Source organism: Amphibalanus amphitrite, unplaced genomic scaffold, assembly GCF_019059575.1.
Source record: "Amphibalanus amphitrite isolate SeventyFive unplaced genomic scaffold, NRLGWU_Aamphi_draft 000006F_arrow, whole genome shotgun sequence".
Classification (NCBI taxonomy): domain Eukaryota; kingdom Metazoa; phylum Arthropoda; class Thecostraca; order Balanomorpha; family Balanidae; genus Amphibalanus; species Amphibalanus amphitrite.
Window position 1 is genome coordinate 1,185,058 of NW_024881502.1, and position 24,528 is coordinate 1,209,585.

A 24,528-nucleotide genomic window follows, 5' to 3' on the forward strand; every position below is an offset into this window, starting at 1 on the left:
GCTGAGGAGCGCTGCTCGGGCCCGGCGCGCACTGAGGAGCGCTGCTCGGGCCAGGCGCGCACTGAGGAGCGCTGCTCGGGTCCGGCGCGCGCTGAGGAGCGCTGCTCGGGCCCGGCGCGCACTGAGGAGCGCTGCTCGGGCCAGGCGCGCACTGAGGAGCGCTGCTCGGGCCAGGCGCGCACTGAGGAGCGCTGCTCGGGTCCGGCGCGCGCTGAGGAGCGCTGCTCGGGCCAGGCGCGCACTGAGGAGCGCTGCTCGGGCCGGGCGCGCACTGAGGAGCGCTGCTCGGGTCCGGCGCGCGCTGAGGAGCGCTGCTCGGGTCCGACACGTGCTGAGGAGTGCCAGTTGCTCTTGCACCGTCCTCTCCAGCGTCTCTTGGACGATCTGTTACTTGTGACGGGCAGAAGTCTGCTTCACAGAAGACTTCAGGGTTAAGCGGAACTATGCCCGACACGCGGAACCCGCTCGTGATGTTGGCCTGTGTGCTGGCACTTGCCCAGGCGTCGCGGAGTACGCCGGGGATGTCGTGGATAGTCATTGTGCGCCCTCTGTTGTTGCGAAGCCAGTTCGCCTGTGCGCATCCAAGGTATCGTTTCAGTGGACCGTACACTGATCTGTCGAGAGGCTGCAGTTTGTGCGAGCAGTGGGGCGGGAATGACAGCAAGACCACGCCGTTTTCCTTAGCGTAGGTCACAGCCTCTACGCCAAGGTGACTTTCATGGTTGTCGAGAAGAAGAAGCACCGGCCTCTCTTTTGAGCATCGCGTGTGCTTCACGAAGTGGACGAGGAAGATTTTGAAGTTTTCCTTCGTCATCCAGCCAGATGGGTACGCGGAGCCGATGCATCCTGGAGGACCGTCTCTCACGAAGTGAGGCTGGTATCGTACCCGCGGAAATATTAGCATGGGCGGTACTGTATTTCCGCAGGCACTCACCGCTGCACAAACGGTCACCAGCTCACCGCGCTCCGCAGAGGTCAGAGACCCCACCTGCCTCGAACCTCTAGCGGTGACAACCTGTGGTGGCTTTTGCACCGTGGTGACTCCCGTTTCGTCCACATTCCAAATGTCCTCTTTGCTGAACTGGTAGCGGTCCACAACTTCCGTGAGCTTTGCAAAAAACTCGTTTACGTTGTGCCTGTTGAAGCCGCTTGCTCTTCCCATGCTAGTAGCTTCAGGGGTTCTCACGGCCAGGTTTCGGCGCTTACGAAATGACCGAAACCACTCCACACCCGCCATCTTGTTGTCCTCCCATGATTGAGGCACAGTGATCCCATATTTTTTGGCACAGTCATAGGCCAGGACGCGCACATCCTTTGGTGTCAGTCCGAAAAATATTTCGGCAGCCTCCTTCAGATACCCTTCAAGGATGGATTCTTGCTCATCTGTGAACACCCTTGTTCCGCAGTTCTGGTACCCCATGCGCTGTCCTAAACGTCCCTCTTTTTTTCATGCGGACGAAACGGTTCAGGGTCTGATAGTTAACGCCAAAATTTTTCGCGACACCTCTAATTGACAGCCCTTTTTGAACGACTAGGGCTGCCGCCCTCTCCAAAACATCTTCCGGGCTGTTCTGCCGTCTATCTGTCTTTCGGACGTAGCTCCGACCCATGGCATTCGTGAGCTGGAAAAAGCGTTCAGGAATTAGGATTACAGGATGAAGCAAGTGACGGTCACGTGAATAATATGAATGATAGGCAAGTACGTAGGTTAAAATATATTCCTGCCCGGGGCCGGGATGATTCAATAAATGTCACCGAGGTTTTTTAGCGAAAACTCCGAGGGCCGTTAGGCCCGAGGTGCTTTTCGCTAAAAAAGCGAGGTGACATTTATTGAATTCCCGGCCTTAGGGCTGGAAGGTGTTTCCCATACCTGCCAAAAAGCTCACAACTATAATTGATAGTGACGTCAGCAGCCGTGTGGTTCAACGCGTTTAACCACACCCCTTGAACCACACGGCTGGCAATATTAAAGCACTGCATTAAACTTTGAAAAGTGTGGTACAGTGCACGTGCCATTAAAATGCCTGGATGTCTCGATTTAATCATGCAATGTAGCAGGTATGGGAAAGGAAGCATCCACCTTCATGGCAGGACATATAATTTAATTAGGTAGGTATAGGCAGCGTCTAAGACTTAACTATCTATAAAAACTTATCGATATATCTATCGCAATTTGCAACCTTGTTTTAAGTCCATTTTCGACCCGTCTAATGTAAGTATAAACCGGAAATGGAAAATGTTTTAACCTGAGATAAGTTGTATCACTAGTGGGATAAGTTGTATCACTGATACAACTATTCCCACCACTCCCTGATACAACATGTCCATGCGGGCCATTTCAAGAAAAGGTCTGCGAAACGCTATCCGCCATGTTTCATTGCTCGAAACGAATTATGTTGTGATTAAGAGCAATGTTGACACTCACGCATAATGGTAAAACAATAGAAAGCTTTCAACATATTCAAGTCAAAAACATATATTTCCTAAAGAACGCATTTCTTACAACGGACCCATCAAAACACATTATTGGGACTCACCTGAAAACACGTCCGCTCCTGTTCACGTCAAAACACGGAAAGGTGGCGCGCGGCGTGGCGTCTCAAATAGTTGCGACAAGCCTGCCATCTGACGGATAGTTTTCGCAAAAATCGCTCTGATACTACCTGTCCATGATACAACTCACCCCGCTCTCCCCTAGGTATGCCAAGTTTCAGCTCTCTATCGCCGGCGTGTTCGAAGCTATCGTGAAAACCCTATGGGGGGCGGCACCCCCCCCCCCCACCCGTCGGCCGGCGAGGGTAAATGATACATGTAGTGCCTGATACGAGCATAAGGTTAAAACATGCCTAATTTCATTTCAATAATAACGATCGAAAGCGTCACAGCTAGACAAAAAAGAAAAGCTGTACTTAAAAATAAGCGGATGTGAACACAATCTCCTTGACCGAATCCTTACAAAATGCAAGTCACGGGCCATGGCACCCCAGAAAACCTTGCTTAAAAAGACCCACTGAATCGCCACGAAATCAAGTGCTTTAACATAGGAACTGATAGGCGTGTCATCTCTATGTATATAAGATCTCTATGGCTGCTCCCACCAACCGCAGACCATCCCCGTCAGGAGTCTCAAATATCGAGCGCCGGAGCGTCTCGAACCCGGGCTCTCACTACCGGGAGTCCAATGCTCTACCAACTGAGCTACGGGACTCTTTGTTTTGCACGTGGCACGTGCATAAGGGGTCACCCACATGCATCGGGAATTAAATAGTCCAATACTTGGTAGAAGGAATGAAGCTACCCTACAAAAATTACCGCGTGTAAATCGGTCAAGTGGTTGCTGAGATATAAGCCTCGCAAAAGCGTGACCACGGCCGGCCGGCCGGCCGCTCATACTCAGAAATTTCCGTTAATCTAAGGAAAGACTACGCTCGCTTCGCTCGCTCCGTAATAACAACAAGCGTGCTGGTTTCATTCTCGTGTTCCATTTTTCTTTTTTCCTAACATGGTACGTGTAAAGCCAATCATCACTACCGTCCAACATCGGCAAAAAAAGCAAAAACGTCTTACTTAACCCTCGCCGGCCGAGGGGGGGGCGGGTGCCGCCCCCCCATAGGGTTTTTTCGCGATAGCTCCGAACACGCTGGCGATAGAGAGCTGAAACTTGGCATACCTGACCTTTGATCCAAGCCGCATCTTTTGACACCAACCGCATTTTTGGGTCAGGTCAGGTCACTGACCTATGACGTCATAAGTGAACCTCTGCACGGTCTTCAGATGTCGCAACTTCGCAACGCCCTCACTGCCAGAGGAGATGTCACAGGGAAATGAAACTTGCAGGATCTAGTATCCATTATGAGTCCCACAACTTGTATATCGCGGATTTTTCCTAAAGGTCATATGAGGTCAGGTCATTTTCGTGACCTCACCATTATAAGTCAATAGGGAAAAATGAAAACTGCTATTCTGGCGCCGGGAACGATCTCCAACTATCTCAAGCACACAGAATCGTGATTTGATGCACTCCTTGCAAGGTTAGATGCGTCACTTTTGCAATGTTGACCTTGCGTGACGTCATTTATGACGTCATCAAGGTCATATTAGTTTTTCGTCAATAACTCTTGAGCAAATTGAGCTAGCGAGTCGGGAAAGCCACGAATGGACTCTGGAAGACCTGCCGAATCGAATGATATGCGACATGACCTCTTTCGACCAACTTCGTGACCTGGGGGTGCTGACCTGACCTTGACCTGAGGTCAACACCCCAAGTTGACCTGACCCGGACAAAAAGTATATCATTCGACGCGCCTGAGCGAGACGAACACGATGCTGCCAAAATCGGCGCTCTGCGGCCGTTTTTTGCGAAGTTATTCACCAAAAACTGAACCGTACCTTGGGGCACTTGACCTGACCTCAGAGGTCACCGGTTGACCTAGGACCTTAAAATCGGGTACCAATCTCTGCGTCTCGTAACGGCGCACACGCTCGTTTTTTCCGCGACGCGCTAGCTCCACCAGGGGCGAAACGGCGAGGGGGGGGTCGTAACCGCCCCCCCCCCCCCCCTTGGCCGGCGCGTATGTAGAAAACCAATAGGTCCGGCGAGGGTTAATTCAACATAAGATTGCTGGCTTGAAAATGATGATAGAGTGTTATAACTTAGCATACCAATGCGCAAGGAAGTGACGTAAAGTTGCTTAGAATTTTGGCTCGTTATTTGCACTCAACTTTGAGATATAGGCCTGCAAAGTTCGGAACGTTTTTTTTTGGGGGGGCCACCCGGTATATGACCGCGAAGTTATTGAATTCAATCGCGAAGATTCGGTTCAAAATTTTGGAAAATATTATACAACATCAAAAATTCCAAGACGGCAATTCGCTTTTGCACATAGGCGGATCCAACCGAGAGTTTTGGAAGGGGCAAACCATCACAATTTATTGTTTCTTTTCATGCACTGCCATAGACGTAATGTTAAAAATGATATCCTTTGTGGGGGGGGGGGCAATTGCCCTATTTGCCCTCCCCTGGATCCGCCACTGCTTTTGCAGTGTATTTGCAGCTTTATATCGTTTACGGCCAGTTTATACATCTTAACCCTCGCCCTGGCAGGGGGGGGGGTCGATGCGACCCCCCCCCCCCGCTAAGGTTTTTCGAAGATAGCGTAAAAACAGCGGCGCGCAGCGCTGCCAAATTTGGCACAGCCTATGGGGCAATATTTTTACATATGACCTGAAAATTTCAGGTCCGGGTGACCTTGGGTCAGGTCACCAGGTCAGAAAAACCGGTACAAGGTCATGGTCAAATTTCAATTTTCTTTTTGCACCTGTCCAACTCACAGTTTTGGACTGATTTCCTTCAAACTTTCGGGATGTGCTAAGTTCACCGAGTTGTATAACATATAGTTCGGTTTTTTTAGGTCACTGACCTGAGGTCAGTTAGAGGTCATTACGTCGTAATGTTAAGCCTATGGGAAAATACTAAATTTGGAAAATACTGGAGATATCCGCTTCGTTCTATCACTTTTGTGCTTTGAAACCACAGTACTTAGGAGCAGGTCACTTGGTGCTTCTTTGTTTTGTATACTTATCCATGGGTCAGGTCAAATGAGGTCAACTGAGGTCAAATGACATGTTTGCCAATAACTTGGCACATAATGACGCTAGAGTTTAAAAAATGGTATAATTGTGTTCCTGGTGATCAGCCGAATCGAATGATATGCGATATGATGCAATTTGGTTAACTTCAACTTAATTAATTAATTAAAGTTTACTTAAAATTTAAGAAAAACTTTAAGTACACGTAAGCAAGCTAAAAAGTATATCATTCGACGCGCCTTGACGTGCTGAGTTCACTGGTGCTTTTCGTTTTGCTCTATCTTAATTAGATTAAAAGTTATAAGCGTAAAACTTTTGACCTGTTTTTAGCGAAATTTTTACATTTATACCCCCAAAACCCCCCAAATATTGACCTAGATCAACCAAATTTGCACAGGGGCGAGAACTCCAAGGGGCCCACCTACCTATCAAATTTGGTGTTTCTAGGTGCCATAGGAGCCAATCGCGAGAGGGATCGCATCGACCCCCCCCCCCCCTGCCAGGCCGTGTTATGAAAAATGCCCTGCCAGGGCGAGGGTTAAGGTATATTATTTTCAAATATTTATTGTTTCTGGTCTAAAAGTTAAAAACACTGACGTCGCTGAAACATCGTCCTCTAAAAAGCTTGAGACAATTTTTTTCAAAACTTACTTCACGCATTTCTCGCAATAGGTACCCAAAATTTTGTGAGCATGTAACGCGCCGTTTTATCAGCTTTTAGGGGCGGTCAAAATACACCCGCCGTGACCCACCCTTGGGGGGGGGGGTAAACTACACCCGCCGTGACCCACCCTTGGGGGGGGGGGTAAACTACACCCGCCGTGACCCACCCTTGGGGGGGAGGGTAAACTACACCCGCCGTGACCCACCCTTGGGGGGGGGTAAACTACACCCGCCGTGACCCACCCTTGGGGGGGGGGGGTAAACTACACCCGCCGTGACCCACCTCGGGGATGATGACAAAGCAGACGAGCAGCACGCTTATGCCGATGTTCATGAAGAGGATCCACCTCAGGAATGTAAAGTAGGAGGCCACCGCCGTGCCGAAGTGAGACTCGATCCGCTTGATGGGCTTCTGCCACGGCACCGCCGACGTCACAAAGTTGGCAAACTCGCGCTGGAAAACTTGCCAGTACTGCCGCCACAGACACCCGAGCGATTAGTTCACGGAGGATCGCTTTTGCCTTGATGAGGATGGGCTAGCTTTTGCCCTGTTGAGGGTGGGTTAGCTTTTGCCCTGTTGAAGATGGATTAGCTTTTGCTCTGGACTCCAGCCTCTAGTTTTTTAGGTGTATAGGAAAAAACACTGGAACCTGAGGTCAAGTCAGCAGCATTCAGATCCATTCCTACTGAGTGCCTTAACTGCGACATATTTTCAGAATCATGCCATATCTACCCATTCATGCAGTGTGCACTGACCCTGAGGAAGACGAGCGAGTAGCGCGCCAGGATGTCCCGCGCCGAGCGGCTCTGCGCCAGGCGCTCCGCCAGCTCGCCCTCGTGTTTGGCCACGTAGATCTTGGCCTGCGTCACCAGATTCAGCTTTCTGAAACGGCGCCAACAAAACCAGCCAGTGTTATCCTCGCTCGAATTAGTAGTTTGCTTCATCGTCGACGATTTCCAAACTGCACTGGGTCACAATATCAAAAGTGCAGTTTAGTTGCAGATGGCCCGGTTACCACCGGTTACCACCAATCACTCGAATAAAAGTGTTGCGCTACAAAGTGAAGGCATTCTATAGAATGCCTACTGCCTAGGCATTCTATAGAATGCCTGACCGACCAGGCAATCTATAGAATCCCTAGGTATTGGGGAGAGGCGGGAGAATTGGGACATATTTCTCAAGCCATATTTACTGAGATATAATTTGAAAAGTACTGTTGCCAAGCTGCTTCGTGCAGCACCAATAAAAGATAGGCCATTTCATACCATCATAAAAAACCGAGCCTATGCAGTGGTGTGGTTATGTGTGGAGAAAAACAAAAATACTCATTTTGGGGAGAATAGGGACACACGCAGGAGAAAAGGTACAGACACGATGCTGAATTGGGACGCATAAAAATGAGATATTGGGACAACATTTTTCTCTCGAATTATTGATCTGTCTATGTCTCGGCAATAAATTAATACGTTGGAACTTATATTCACACTATCTGCTTCGTTAAGGCCGGGATTGTCATTCACGATCACGATGTTCCCATAAAATGAACATTTTCAGACTTCTTGGTCTTCGCTTTGATGTATTTGTGGATAGGGGGCGCAGCTGCAAACCCGTCCAAAACATGAAGTACACATACACATCTTTTTGCACCCTTTTACCATTTTCACCATTTGGTGTCCCAATTCTCCTACAACACCATGCCATATCAAATAACGCATTTTTTGTCATTTGTCAGTTACAGAGCGTGTTCATGCAAACTGGCAATCGCATAGAGACGGTGTTTAGCTAGCATCGCAACATCTTGAAAGAAAGATAGTTTGTCATATGCAATACACAGACAACTCAGAATAACACTCGAAAAAAACAAGTTTTTTGGTGCTCAGCCAGCACAGCCCAACCGACGGACACAAAAGGGTTGCTGAGGCTTCCCATCGTTGCACGACACATCGAATCAAAAGGTAAAGGCAAAATCGTGCAAGGACGCTGCCCATTTTTTAAAATATTGGCGTGTCCCTATTCTCCTGCGTCCCAATTCTCCCGCCTCTCCCTTCTATAGAATCCCTGACTGCTTAGGCATTCTATAGAAGGCCTGGCTTAAGCTCCCAGGCATTCTATAGAATGCCTCTATAGAATCATTCTATAGAATGCCTAAGTATTTTGTTTGTCCGAAATACACTTCGAAATTTAGGGGTCAGTGGCAGTAATGCTATTTGTTTTCATAACTTTGGGGGGGGGGGCGAAACGCCCCCTCCCTACAGGTGATAGAGTGCGCCGATAGCCCTACGGGGCACGGGTTAAAGCTATGCCAGGTGAAAAGTCAGCTTATCAGGTTTCGGAGATATTACACAAAACGTAAAGGGGGCAACTCCCCCCCCCCCCCCCCCAGCGGCTTGTGGGTTAAGGGACATTTATAGGAAAGGGCGACCCGACAGATGCGTTCATCGGCCACCCATCCATATACATCTCAGCAGCGTTACCAATAGTGTACCTTGGAGTAAGCGGCACATTGGCAAAATGACACCAGCCAATGGACTTTTCTTTATAAACTTCATGAACCTCCTCCCCTGACCCCACGCTGACCATGCAGTGGTCACAAGAGGTTACCGATGAGCGAATTAGCGCCGCGCGCAGCGTGGCTGAGCGTCCGCCGCGCCGGGTAGGCTGCGCCGCCGCGCCGGGTAGGCTGCGCCGCCGCGCCGGGTAGGCTGCGCCGCCGCGCCGGGTAGGCTGCGCCGCCGCGCCGGGTAGGCTGCGCCGCAGCGCAGCTCGCTGCAGAAGCGGCGGCCAGCCGGGCGGGCCAATATTTACATACATGCTGCAGCTTCCCGACCGTGCAGCTCGGCGGATACATATACGGACCTCAGCGGGATTCCGACCCTCGCCTGACTGTCGACCACCTATCAGCCGGCGTCACAAGCCGGCACTCGGCGCCGATTGGTGCTTAGCGCGCACGGCACACGATTGTGCAATCCCCGGCCTCGCATATCCTCCCCCGGTATCTGTCCGCTTCAGCACTGATCCTGGCTCGGCATGGCACCAGCAATCACAGCGCAGTCGAGCTTACTTTTGTAATGATGGATGTGAAATTGTCTCAGCAGATTCATGCAGTAATTACATGAAGCGACTTGCGTCCAACTGGACACACCAATCAACCAGGCTCATGGACAAATTGTTAAGTGTTCAGCAATGATGACGACGGCGCATTAATCATCGACTGACTTACCTTTGCATCGGCCATGGCTGGTGTTTAATTTCGCCGATAACTTCTTTGTGAAGCCGTATATTCTCGAAGATCTGCTCTTCATTGTCAGATTCTTCAACCTCCACAACGACACTGCGAAAATCAGTAGACGAATCATTGCCAATCGGCACGGTAACATCCCCGGACCCAAATACTCCCCATCGTGGCGTAAACCGGCATATCTGTCAATTTCTGTTTTAGCTTAATTATAAATATACAATCGCGAGTGCAAAAGTACATCATTTAAAGGGACCCTCCCACCTTAACATTAGATTTGAGTTGAGATAGCCAAAATGGGGTCCCTGGCTCACAATTACCGGTTTCGGCACTCACAACATCGAGAAATGCCTTAAATCGGAAATATTGAATTTCAAAATTGCAGCATTTTGATTCAGAGGGGCTAATGCATAGGAATACCCCTCTGAATGTGTGACGTCAGCGCAGATATCTAACGATTTTTAAATGTTTGACTAAAACGTTTTGTAGCACGCGGTGGTATATGCTGCTTTGCGCGCAACAAGTGCCGCATTTTCAGCTGCCAAACTATTGCTTCCAAATAAAGTCGCTAGGAACAGCGGAGATCCCAAAAAGTAAACAAAAGTAAAAGTCTAATATCTTGAAAACCGGTGAATATTTTTCGGTGAAATTTGGTAGATATTCGTCTTCGCTCTTTCTGAACCGAGCGACATCACTTTCATGCCAATTCATAAACTTTTTTGAAGGTGGGAGGGTCCCTTTAAACCACGCATAACTGGGAAGGGGTGGGCTTTACAGAGCCCCTCCCGTTTTTCGGCAATATCTTCCAAACCATTTAACATAGCAACACGAAACATGCAGTATCTTCAGCGGCATCAATTTGACGCCTTGTGTCAAAATTTCATCTTTCTAGCTACAATGGGTCGGCCGGAAATAACGTCAGAGTGACGTAATGCTGGTCGATTTTTAAGAAAAACATTGAACTACGGCAATCGCTCTCAAGAGCTCAGTTTGTAAGCTTTAACTAATTTCTTTGCATGAGTGGACTTCAAATGAACGTGGCTATCAAACTGCTATCTCGGATTCTCAAAATTTACAAAAAAAATACATTTTTTATTTAGAGTTTGACTTTTCGAGAAAAAAAAAAACAAATTTTATGTAATAGACCACCCATCGATGACCTATTCTAGAAAGTGAACCCAATATCTTCGAAAATGGCCAAGTTATACGCACCAGTATAACGCCTTTTGGGGCGACTAACGGAGCGAGTGAGCCGGTGAGCCTTACACGTGCGAAATTTCGAGGGGGTTCCTCCAGCTGACTTGTGGACGGCACCCTACTAACGGGTCTCTAGCGATGTGCCAAATTTGAGCACAATCGGCCCAGCCGTTCTCGAGATCTGGAAGCGGCACCCTGCACGTGCGCACGTGCAAAATGGGTCCCAAATGACTTTTGCACGACACCCTACTAACCGGTCCCTAACCATGTGCCAAATTTGAGCGCCATCGGTCCAGCCGTTCTCGAGATCTGGAATCGACCCCTGCACGTGCGCACGTGCAGCAGCACCCCAACTCTGGCACATGGATATGCATTGCCTAGTGGGTGCCTACCTACATGCCAACTTTCAGCGCAATCGGCCAAGTAGTTACCGAGATATTGCAACAATTACAAAAGTGACACCTCTTCGTTTTGCACGTGGCACGTGCATAAGGGGTCACCCACATCCATAGGGAATAGTCCAGTACTTGGTAGAAGGAATGAAGCTACCCTACAAAAATTACCGCATGTAAATCGGTCAAGTGGTTGCTGAGATATAAGCGTCGCAGAATCGTGACCACGGCCGGCCGGCCGGCCGGCTGGCCGGCCGCTCATACTCAGAAATGTCCGTTATTCTACGTAAGACTTCCGTTATTCTACGTAAAGACTTCGCTCGCTTCGCTCGCTCCGTAATTATAGTTTCACAAAAAAACATAATTTCAAATCCATATTTTTCAGTACCTTTTTGACATCGTAAAACAATATAAATAGCACTATAGTGTTCCTGAGCTCAAATGCCATATACCGGTAAAATACCAAATGCTTTTGGTATATAAATAATACCGAATACCGAATCGGTATTGGTTCGGTATCGGTATACCGAAATTTTGGTAACCGATTGACGCCACTAATGTCTACGCCGCAGACGGACACGGGCCAAGCTGGCTTTACTCGAGTGGTACAGCTTACCGAGCCGGCTCCCGCTTACGGAGAATCGCCGCCGCTAGTGGGAGGCCCGCCGACGCAAAGCAGCGATGGAGGCCCAGTCGCCAGCACCGCGGCCGCGCTATGCCGAGCCGCCCCCTGCTTTGCCGCAGCTCAGTCGTGTGCTTTCCCCCCCCCCCCATCATTTGTTCGTGCGCTGCACAGTGGGCCAGGCGCATCAAAAAAGCGGAATTAAGTCGAAAATCAACTTCGGTGAAATTCCTGTAATTATGGGATAGAGTATTGTAAAAATGTCCAAAGTTTCCGAATAAGCAAGTTTCCTTTCCCCAATGCCAAGGCAGATAATGCTATAACGTCGCAAAGTAGGACTTACCGACTGGAGATGGAAATGACTGCTGTGTACCATATTCCGTTCCCCCGATTCAAAAGCTCTCAGCGTAAAATCATTAAAGTTATTCCGTACAAAATAGCTTTAAAAAAACAGCCGGTATTTCTGCGCATGTTTCTCGTACTCAAGTTCCCGGGAACTATTTCATGCTTACTAGTAGCGGTGGGGTTTACAGTGCCTGTTCGGAACCGTGGTAGTGCAACGACGCAATGAATTTATATAAGGATATAAAGAAAACGTCACCGAACAACACGAATATATTTGCTGCCTGACTTTCCTCAAGGTGTATAGCTTGCTGCTCAATGCAAATATTTTGCGCATTTTTGCGCGAAATGGACAAATAAGGGTTTAACCCTCGCCGGCATAGGCCGTTTTGCATCCCTCGACGGCACAGGGGGATGCGACCCTCCTCGCGTTTGGCCCCTAATTGAGCTAGAGCCTCGCGGAAAAAACCATCATGTAGGTCGTCACGAGACGAAGCCAACGGTACCCGGTTTTAAGGTCATAGGTCAAATGGTGACCTCTGAGGTCAGGTCAATGGCCGAAAGTCGGGACCTGTTAGAACGTCGTATAGTGTGGCTGCTAAGGGGTTTTTCGGGATGCTGATCACGAATATCATGTTAGTTTTGATCACAGATGATGTCTTCATGCATTTAGGCCAGGTCGGGTCAGCTCAGGTCAGGTCAACCAGTATGGGTCCTGCCGGGTATTCGTAGTAGGTGTCAACCCGCCTCTGACAGCTTCGTAACATGTTACGAAGGCACCAAAACTACTTCGTAAATGTTCAAATGGTTCCTAAATTCGAATTCAGCTCCAAAAACTAGCCCAGAAACATGTAAAACTCGAAAAAGTGAACCGAGGTCATCGAAGGTCAATGACCTGACCTGACCTTCAGGTGACCTTTACACCCACCGTAATGCATGGGACCAGCATCATATCACATGTTTGAACGCTTGAAACCACGAAAAGACTGCAAACGCGCGGCCAATGCGGCATAGTGCCCGCCTGTCCCAGGCATATGTGCAGCGCAGAAACTAAATAATGACGTCATAGGTCAGTGACCTAGCGTAACCAATCAAATTTGAAAATGGATATCGGATTCGGCTTTAGCATGATATATTACCGTGTAACGAATCATTTTTGGCACCGCAGCTGTGCTCATTGATTTAATTCCGCTTTTTTGAAGCGCCTGGCCCACTGTGCGCGCTGGGGCGGCGTGAGCTGTTTTTGTTGCGTCTGCAGTCGTCTTGGGGGGACATGTTGGGTTGTGGTTCGATGCTGGCGCCTGAGCGCGCCCGTATATACCTCGCCAGCTGACTGAGCGCGCCGAGCGGCGTGGATGGCGCGGGCGACGAGAGGCGGCGCTCGCCATTTTTGTTGGTTTCAGTTTCGGACGCATATTTACGTCTGGACAACGAGTTGCGGGGAAAAGTGCTGATTTTGTTGCAGTTTTAGGAGCCGGTGATTAGGCTGGATTTTTGGGTTACTTTTTCGTTCCGATTCATGTATTTCATAGTGTTTGGCTTTTGAATATTTTAGTTTTTTTTTCAGATAAATATTACTTGTCTTACAACTTTTGTAAAAACGTTTCATTTTTTTATAAGCCGACGTTCAGAGTCCTAAAAATACATCAGCACTACAATCATTGTAAACAAACAAATGGAGCACCACTTGGCTCTGTTCCAAGGCCATTTTTTAGTTTATCTGGTGGTTTTCTTACTATTGTACGTCGTTTTGTTGGATGTTTTGAATATTGACTTATATCATATTTAAGAAGCATGTTGACTGAAAACAATCCGAAGTATCCAGGAGGCTGACAGAGGTCCTGACTCCTGAGCAATATCAATATCAAGTTGAACAAGTTGTGAAATTTTGGTTGATAAACGCAAGGTGATCGGGCTCATATATCAGCAAGAAAAAGTAAAATTAAAAGAGCTTATAGGCCAAAAACAAGCTATAATATTGCAGACCTTGGAGCAATACCTACTGAAGAGCACGCTGAGCAGGATCATGCCAATGCCAGAAAATGTTGACTGGTGAGCGCATATTGATGTATTGGTATGGATATTGAATGATAACTTACAACAGCAAGATAAATTAGTGCTAACTTTCAAGTTAAAAATCTAGAATGAATGGACTTGGGCAGCTTAGATGCTTCATGCTATGCAGATTGTAATGTGCATCAGGTGCTCAGTGTCTGGCAAATGAAACATGCGATCATTCTATTGCTACTGGAGGAGAAAGCTTGGATCACTAAATCCACTTTATGTTGATTTTGATGTTAATCATCACTGTATTTCTTGAAAAAAGGATTATAGTAGAATTGTCAATGTGACAATCCATGCAACGATGTGATCATATAATGTGTTCATAGTCATTCGTGATAGTGATTATTGGTCCAATATACAATGGCAAAGCTCTCAGTCTCAGCGTTTCTTCCTGTGGATGGCCAGCAGTGACTCAGAGCTTTGAAGTTTGAAGTATTAGTTTTCTTCACAGGGCTGGGATAAAAAGTACTGAGGGTAATCTTCCACCAAGGAACTCTACTTTGACATGGTATGAGATGTATGCACAAGTAGGTAGGTGCTTAGTTCCTATAGTCAGTAGTTGTGTATGTTTAGTCGGGTTAGCTTAGATTAGATTGTTAGTTTTTTAATTTGCCAAGTGTCCATAAAAATGTGACCTGAGCAATGAGCATACTCCTGACTAGCCTGACAGCTGACCTAGCCTCAATCATCACACATATTTGCAGCCTACCCAAGACCTGCATAGCAGTAGCACCCAGTTATAGGTAGGTACTCACTCACCCTAACTCAATCTTACCTGCTAACCTTCAACTTGCCAAAAGTTAGCTCACATTGCCAAGCTGCATCCAGGGAAACAGTCAACTGAGGAACTGGCTCATTGGGTGGCTGGTGTGAGTCTGTGCATTTAAAGTGTTTCTTCTCTGAAGCTGCTCTGCACTGCTGTATGTCATGTTAGATGCTCAGAAATGTGGGAAATGATTACTTAGCTACTTTAGTGCTAAGTAATGAGATGACGGATGTCATCACTGTCAACCGTGGAAGCCGAATGGCTACCCATCTACGCTGGAGTACGAAAAACATCATCTCACTCTAGCTACTTTAGTGCTTTGTTAATGCTCGAGACATGAACAAGTACAGATCCTGCAGGGTACAGCTATGAGTTAGGTGCTAGGTGAGTATGTTATGTGAATGTGCTGTTCCCTGTTTGACCAGAGTAAGTATACAAACAAGCACAGGGTCACAGTTATATTCAATCTCCACATAAACATACAACAAAAACGGCCATATGGCCTAACTCCGAACACACCACAGATAACTTAAGCCTTTGCAGGCACAAAAATGTTTTGATTAACAGGACAGGTATACAATATATCCTGTCCTTGGGGGATCTTGCTGCCAAGTTGAGGTACGATGACTTAACTTCAGGATTGATCAACATTTTCTTAGCCACTGCTTATATACGAGAAAGACCAAATGCTTGTTTCTTTGATTTACAGGACATGTATACAATATATCCTCTGTCCTTGGGGGATCTTGCTGCCAAGTTGAGGTACGATGACTGAACTTCAGGATTGATCAACCTTTTCTTAGCCACTGCTTATATACGAGAAAGACCAAATGCTTGTTTGTTTTGATTTACAGGACATGTATACAATATATCCTCTGTCCTTGGGGGATCTTGCTGCCAAGTTGAGGTACGATGACTGAACTTCAGGATTGATCAACCTTTTCTTAGCCACTGCTTATATACGAGAAAGACCAAATGCTTGTTTGTAAACTGCGTTGAAAATTTAATGATCCACCATCACCATCAATTCTGACATGAAGGCACAAATGAAATAGTTCCCTCTCCTTTTGGAATACACAAAGCAAAATATTGATGGACAAGAGCAATTAGCATAGCTTCTCCCCAAGTTAACTTCTGGCACTAATGAATTACACTGACGCTTATTCGCTTCATATTTTGTAACAAACGCGCTAAAACTGCAATATAACAGCACTATATGCTTCTTGACAAAATGCAATACAAGTAAAAATTTAGCCCTGATGGCATTCATTCTTGGTGGAAACGTAATTACAAAATATTTTGTAGTAACTATTAAATTCCGGCTGAAAACAGTCCACGGTTTAAAAAAGAATCATTCCAATGACGGTCCATTCTTGCGGTCCTGAAATCGCCACTATTTCCGGCCTCTCCAACGCAACTCGTTGTCCAGACGTAAATATGCGTTTCGGACATTCTTTCGGCCCATACGTACCGTCATAGATAACATGAATCTATGATAACATAATAACATGATTCATGTTATCTATGGTACCGTCATAAAATAAATCGCGTTTTTCATTGATTTGCTCTTTCACTCGAACCGAAAATCAAGAACATAACATTTATAATTGCTATCTCCACTTCCATTCCTTGTTGATTGTGAACATGTCCCTTTAACAACACATGATCTGCTTTCAGACTTGAAAGTCACCAATGAATGTCATCATGTCACCGATAAATGTCATTCATGTCACCAATGAATGTCATCTCATCATCGTGTAATACGTACGCCTGAAAGTACACACTAAAATGTGTGTCATATGCTACGATTGTCAACTACTTGATTTTTGGTGACCTATTCTTACTTTGTTGATCTGAACTTGATCCTGATTCCTCATCTATGCTTGACTGACCCCTACGTGGAGCTGACATCCCTGTAGTACTTCTATGAAAAACTGCGCACAGTCTGATAGAGTTAATGACGATAGACGCCCAGTATATCAAAGTGCATGCAGCTGAAAGCTTAACTTCAGGTGTTTGACCTGACCTTGACCCGATCTGTGACCTCCAAATTCAACTTTCAAGTACTCATCAAAAGCGTCTCGTCGCGTTCTTTCGTTTATCGCCTCGTGAGCTTCGCTGCGCCTACGCCCCCCCCCCCCAGCAAGTGGCGGGCGGCGAAATGCCGCAGCAACTGCCGGGCAGACATAGGCGGGAACCGGGGGGGGGGGTAGTGGGGGCAGTTTGCCCCCCCCCCACACACACACACATCTTGGGCCGTTTTGGGTGCCCCCACAACTTTGAGACGGAATACCGCACTTTTTTGCAGGTGAGAAAACTAGATTTTGGGGTACCCTAGATTGATCTCTATTATGGTGTGCCCCCCCCCCCCCCCCAGTCTGAAAGTAGTTCCCGCGCCCCTGTGGGCAGATAATTAGTATATTATTAACCGGAAATATTATCAACTTCGGAAAGATAGTTCATAGCTTCCCCGGCAAAACACCTTCAATATCAACTTCAGGCCCAAGGCCACTTCTTTGTGACCCACTTCTCTGGGTCAGATTCACTCCAATTTCCGGAGAAGAGGCTGGGAGCCCTGTAACCCATCCCTCACTGGAGCGCCTATTTGTATTCACTCTCAAAGGCGATGCTCTGGCGGAGCCCTTATACTCACTTTGAGATGCTGCGGTGTAACCCTTGGAGCCCCGGCTGTACTCACTCGCCGGATGCGGCGCTGTGGCTCTTGGAGCCGCGGCTGCGCCGTCGCCGCAGCGAGCGGCGTGAGTCCCGGCTGCTGGCCTGTCTCTGCAGCCGGCGGGAGCCGCGCCGCGAGCCGTGCCGCTCCAGGATCTGCGACACGCTGGCAGAGTACTCGTCGTCCTCCTCCTCCTCCGCGCCCACTGCCGGCAGCGCACCGCACACGGCGTTAAAGCTACCCCACTGCCGGCAGCGCACCGCACACGGCGTTAAAGCTACCCCACTGCCGGCAGCGCACCGCACAGGGGGTTAAAGCTACCCCACTGCCGGCAGCGCACCGCACACGGCGTTAAAGCTACCCCACTGCCGGCAGCGCACCACTGAAGAAAGGGGTTAAAGCTACCCCACTGCCGGCAGTGGGGTAGATGTTTCGGCTCGACGTTGCGGATCGAAACGGCTATTTTTGGAGTTTTTGCCCTCTGAAGGCTAAACCGTTGACCTGAGGTCAAATCTGAGAGCATTATTCAGAAAGGTCTGTAAAAGGGCTATCGAATGCGCTTTCTGCGGCGCTGTAGCTCTATCGGTTCCCGAGATAGCCGTTGGCAGTTTCCAAAATGTTGAAATAGTCAACATTTTACCTTTGGTGACCTCTGGTGACCTGACCTTTGACCTGACCCAAAAAATGACTGAAGTGTTTTCGTCCTTATTTTGGACGTTCTTTCGATTGCCGCTTACCGCGTGTCGCTACGTGGCCCAGGAGCCGAGTTAGAAGGGGGTGTTCAGACACCCCCCCCCCCACCCGGCCCGGAGCGGAATCTCAGAGCACCGGCCCGGCGCGGGTTAACTTCGGGTACCAATCGCTGCGTCTCTTAATGGCGCACACGCTCGTTTTTGAGTGACGCTCTAGCTCCATCAGGGGCGAAACGGCGAGGGGGCGTCTTACCCGCTTCCCATCCACCTCCCCCCCCCCCCCTCGGCCGGCGCGTATGTAGAAAACCAATAATTAAAAAAAAAAAACAATAAATAGAAAGCCAATTGAATCTACCGCAAGTTTGATCTACCCTTATTCATTCCCATCCGGGATAATAAGAGCAGCGGGGCTGTTAAAAAGTACCGATCCGCTGATAATGACTACATTTCCACGGCACAAGTTAACCTTCCAGGCGGTGGGGGGGGGGCATTTTTTGCCCCCCCCCCTTAGTTTTTTCCCTATATCTCCAGAACCGCTGCGCCGATCGTCACCAAAATTTCAGTGCCTACCCTCCCGTGAATAGCTTTTGCACATTGTGAACAAAAATTTTCAAAGGCTATTATAGGTTGGGCGCTAATGACGTCCGAGTGACGTCAATTCTGCCATTTTCGACCCAAAAAAAGGTTTGGCAGGATGAGCTGTCAGTCCTACAGCTTTAGAGATACAGAAAAATGTGTCAACATAAAAGGTGTAGAATCAGAAAGGCTACAAAACTGATATCTCGGATTTTTGAAATTTTTGGATTCTGACCCCAAAAATCAATAAATAGATTTTTTGAATATAATAGCCGAAAAACCCATTTTCTAATTTCGAAAACATACCGGAATATATGTGATGGTCCCTACCACCTTCTATCCATATACCGAATATGAGATCGATACCTCTTTTCTTGGTCAGGTTATAGCGAAAAACTGTTCAAAATTGATGACGTCAAATTTTCAAACCCAATTTTAAGCCATTCTAGACCTTGAAGCGTAAAAGAAAGACCACCATTTGACTCCCCGTGGCGAGCTGCATCGAATCAATACCGGTTTTATGCAAAACTATCAGCTTTGAAATTTGACCTTTTTTACCTGACCTTGACCTGACCTTGACATGACCTCTACCACAAAGTGACCTAAACCGTACCTGATGGTCTTATAACCAACACAATTGAGTTGGAAATGAAAAGTTGGCCATAAAACATGCATCGCACAACCTTAGTAAAGTTGGGTTCATGTGCTGACCCTTGGTGACTTGACCTGTGACCTGGCCTGGTATTATCAGTGACTTCTAATAGCAATATATGTACTAGGCAACTGACGCCCTATCGCTGATTTTCGACAAAATGCGTTTTACTCGGTGTTTGTGACGTCATCGGTGACCCTGAGGTCAATGAAATTTGGTTTCTCACGCTCACGACAAATTTGACAGGGCTATCGAACTCTGTTTGAATTTTGTGGATCCGTCAAGTAGTTTCGGAGATAGGGGGGATATGACTCCCCCCCCCCCCCACCGCGCGGATGGTTGCCGGGAGGTTCACCGCCTGCCGGGTGAACCCGCGCCGGGCTGGGGAGGGGACTGTTTGGACATCCCGTTTGTTTTTTCGCAGATATCTCAAAGAACAGCGGCGCGGGACACTTTCTTCAGGCACAATTGTTCATGCATCTTTTCCGCACAAAAATTCGTCATGCATAATAGTCAAATAAATTGAAAATATAATAAGTTCATTTTTGTAACAACACAAGAATATGTCGAACATGAATTATAGTGATAACTTTTAATTTTTAGACATAGAGGAGATAATGTATAGGAATGACAAGATTGCAGTTTTTAGAGGCATTAGAACTGAAATTGACATGAAATTGTGACCTGACATCAGGTGACCTGTGGTTGATTTTTATGCACGATGCAAAAGTGATGTACAGTAAGATATACCGCTGTTTTCGAGGCGCTACGCGCCGGGATTTTCTCAACACACGAAAAAACCGGGAGTGTGGCTAAAAACACCATCAAGACGAAGAGCGGAAACCCGACCCCCACTCAAAAATCCGTGGCGACGCCCCTATTTTTTCCTAAAAAATAAGTGCTATCTCCAAAATTATTTTTTTCATATTTCGGAAACCACACAATCGGATTTTTGCCAAATTTTGTTCCAGAAAAATTTAAAATTGGAGATGAGTATTTTCAAAAGTTATTTACCGTCTTTTGGGGCCAGGTGTTAGTCTAAAGGGCGATGCGGGAGCGTCATGCTGGGTCAGGCGGCATTGCTGCAGTTTGTGCCGGAGCTAATAAGGTTCCGGGACCCATCTGATGCCGTAATTGTTGAGCTATGGAAGGATGTCAACTGCCTGCGGACACGCAACGCCAGGCAATTCTTCGCTCTGTTATTGTCGTGAACCGACTATGCCGTCACGGATAGGCTCCTTAATACTGCCTTTGATCTTTGTTCATTTAACTAGAAGTGGCACAAAGGACAGTGGAGCCTGTGCGGGCTGAATGAAAATTTTTCGTGCGCATGGTAGGGGAGAGTGGGGCAAAGTGGCCACCCTAACGCTTCTCACGATGCCAACGCTTGATTTTTAAACTTGGAAAGATTCTTTCTATACCAATGTGATCCCAATTAAGTTGCCTTTTATTTCAACTGCGTTTTATTTCCAAAGGCGTTCACATATGGAAGATATTGACAAAACTTTTAACCTATGCATATTGGCCACTTTGCCCCATACCCTGGGGCAAAGCGGCCACAGGCGTCTTCTCAAGTCCCGATATGAGAAGCAAAATAGTTGCCTCTTGTACGACCAGGGTATTTGATGGTGACAAGGTTTAAGCGAGGATGGATGTTTGCTTTCAGCATCCCACCTGTAGGTAAACAAAGAAAGGATTTTCATGAAAAAAAACATTTAATTGCATTATTTGGTAACTCATGCAACTGAAAAGTGGCCAAGATGAATGTTTGACGACACATTTGAATATAAATAATGTTTTTTATCCAGATGGAAACAACATATGGCCAAATGGGGGGTGGCCACTTTGCCCCGGCCACTTTGCCCCGCGCATACCGTCCGAGACAAAAATATTCCAGCTTAGCTATTAGTGGGGTAAAAAACATTAAAATTGGTAGAATACATGTACGATAACCATGCAATGCATGGACAAGAACGCTTATAAAAATTCAAAACGGTTATGGAAAAACATAACATTTAAAAATTGTAAACATAGTTGGTAACCTGGCAAGAAATGCTTTTCCGTGTTTCACAGAACAATGGTGATGGGCCTGAAACCCCGGTCTGGCTCATTCGAACGACCGTGAAGAGAAGTAGAATTGGAAACCATAAATTGGAACTGACGCCAGGAAGGACTAAAACGATGGGTGGCCGCTTTGCCCCACTCTCCCCTATATCTATAATCTTCGACCTGACGTCTGACGTCATCGGTTGAACCTAGGTAAATGAAATTGGGTGACATGGTAGTTCTCCGGTGGGGCTATCGAACACCGTTGGAATGTTGATAATTGGTTGTTTTTTCCCCGAGATCCTATGCGAGGAGGGGGGAGGGGCAGAACGCTCCCCCTCCCTAGCAGGCTCCGCCAATAGGTATACGGGGCGCGGTTTAACCGAACATTTGCACCGTGCCCTTCCCGCGGACTTACGTGTGCTCGTTCTCCTTTTGACCGCCAGCTCGGCTTTTTTGGAGTGCTGCTGTTGGAGCGGATGAGTCAGTTGTGGCTGCAGCACCACTACCTGCTGCTGCTGCGGCTGCTGCTGCTGCTGCTGCTGCTGCTGCTGCTGCGGCTGCTGCTGCTGCTGCTGCGGCTGCTGATCGGTCGAGCTGCCGCTATCGGGGGCGAAGCTGACCGACAGACGATCATAGGACGGCGTCGGAGAGTGACTGTCACCCTGAAAAACACACAGTCGCAACCAAATGACTGGCAAGGAGATTACACGCGCTAACCCTCGCCAGGTCAGGGTCTTTTTCATAACGCGGACGGCCAGGGAAGGGGGTTGGTGTGACCCCCCTTGCCATGGCGATTAGTTTCTATGGGACTCAGAAACACCAAATTTACAGGGAAAAATTGGTTAAAATCTCCAGATCGCCCATAAAAAAACTCGCCCCTGTGCCAATTTGGTAACACTAGGTCAATATTTGGGCGGTCTCGGGGGGGGGGGGAGCGGGTTGCATAAATTGTAATAATTTGTGACCTTACGTCAGAAAAACTTCCGATGCTTACTACAGCTTCACCGACATGTCGACTGTGCGACCTTCTCATTTTAAGTCAACGCATGTGAGAAAATTGAACTGTGCTTCTTTTGCATGAAACTTATAATTAACACCCTGAATCATCTACTTACAGGCAAGCATTAAGTACTGAATCGAAAAATGGCATCCGAGGCCCCTTTTTATATCCATGAGGTTATCTTAGGTCATAAAAGGTTCCATTCAGTTTTTTTTTGCAATAACTTTTAATTTAAGTACGTTTAGAAATTAGAGCTACCTATGCCAACGCCTTAGATGTATTCACCTCAACGATATGGATCGAATTCTATGCAACATGAGTCCATGACCCTTTCCGGTTAGGTCATGAGCTTGACCTTCAGTCAAATTTTCGCCTTACATGTATACCTACTTTTATTGTCATAATGTGGAAAATAAAATCATAATATGACTGCACAAGTTGGGCAGCCAATTAACTCAGTGGCCAATGCACCCCTCTCTCAATAAAAAATCGACCATTAAAAACATTAAAACAGCTCTCTGTGTGAGAGATTAGCGGTTTACGGTCAAGGGCTCTGTGTGTTTTACTAAATAATGTTGCGTGCAACGAGGGGATGGAAATTCCATCTTCTCCCGTAGCTTCCGATTTGTTTCTTCGCCAAATCTGAGTGCTATGAATCAGTGATGTCAGTTACGGAAAATCGGAATACCGATACCAAACCAAATGCCAACCAAAACCACGGGAAAATACCGAAACCAAACCAACTTGGGAAAATGACGGAAGTACCAACTTATTACCGATTTCTTAGCCTCTTATACATTAGTGAGGGTTTATGATACCAACAAAATACCAAACACATTACGATTGAAATACCAAATACCAAGTTGATATCGGTTTGGTATCGGTATACCAAAAAGTTGGTATCCGATTGACAGCTCTAATATGAATATCGGCGATTTTCACTGACATTTCTGCACCCTTCACATACGGGTCCCCAGTTGGCACACGTCGCCTGTCCTTTATTACCCTCGCACTTTCGAATAGACACTCACCCTTGACTTTCCGAACAGACCAGCAGCAGCACCCTCAGATTTCCGGACAGACCATCACCCTCAGATTTCCGGATTAGACCATCATCCTCAGATTTCCGGATACACCGTCACCCTCAGTTTTCGGGACACACCGTCACCCTCAGATTTCCGGATACACCGTCACCCTCAGATTTCCGGATTAGACCACCACTCTCGAAGTAGCGGAAAGAAGACCGTCACCCTGGTATTTCCGGAAAGACCCTCGCTCGCCATCAGATTTTGATGAGTGAGTCGCGTCAGCAGAGACACAGAACGACGAACCATGCCTTCTGAAACTATAGCAACAGTGTACACTATAAGTATGTATACAGCATTTTGTTTGTGTGAGCTCAGCTCAATGAGGGGATAAGTTCCAAGTGCTATTTTGGCCTGTATATTCGCATTTCCGTGAGACGCCGGTGAAAAGCCTCACAAAAATATGGATCGTGGAGCCGACGTCACTGATATATTAAATACACCTAGTTCTGACAGTTAGAACCCATAACACTAATAGGATTGATGCACTCAGTCTTCTATCCATCCATCATTGCTCTGAAGCTGATGGCACGAGGTAAAGGTCATCTAGTACTTGCCTTGTTCTACTTTGCGCAGCTGCGATATTGGAAGCGTGCACGGAATCACAGCAACAGAATCGTGAGCAGGGTCCATAAGGGGCTCGCGCCTACATACAGCCACCCACCCGTGGCCCCCGTATAAATCATGGTCACATCAGGTAATGAGCCCATCAGGGGGCGGCGTGACAACATTACGGCTCATTCCACCCGGCCGGACCGCCGCCGGCGCACGCTAATTATCTTACCATCTAATTAGTCCACAGTGTCCCTCCGACACTGCTTGTCCTCAATTACTGCCGGCCTCTCACGGCACAGCGACAGCCGCCGCGGAGCAGCGCCGGCCTCTCACGGCACAGCGACAACCACCGCGGGAGCAGCGGGCGGCTCTGC

At 47.5% G+C, this 24,528-nt stretch overlaps 1 protein-coding gene across 1 annotated transcript in view; it reads right to left on the reverse strand.

The window, feature by feature from the left end:
* The window catches only part of LOC122377909, a 76,063-nt gene that overhangs the window by 42,536 nt on the left and 8,999 nt on the right, over nucleotides 1-24,528 (reverse strand). The window contains exons 3-7 of the mRNA XM_043358501.1: nucleotides 21,930-22,176; nucleotides 17,570-17,750; nucleotides 9,474-9,584; nucleotides 7,009-7,135; nucleotides 6,536-6,724 (exon numbers count right to left, since the gene is read on the reverse strand). Coding sequence (XP_043214436.1) covers nucleotides 6,536-6,724; nucleotides 7,009-7,135; nucleotides 9,474-9,584; nucleotides 17,570-17,750; nucleotides 21,930-22,176 — 855 coding nt within the window. The remainder of the gene's footprint in view (nucleotides 1-6,535; nucleotides 6,725-7,008; nucleotides 7,136-9,473; nucleotides 9,585-17,569; nucleotides 17,751-21,929; nucleotides 22,177-24,528) is intronic.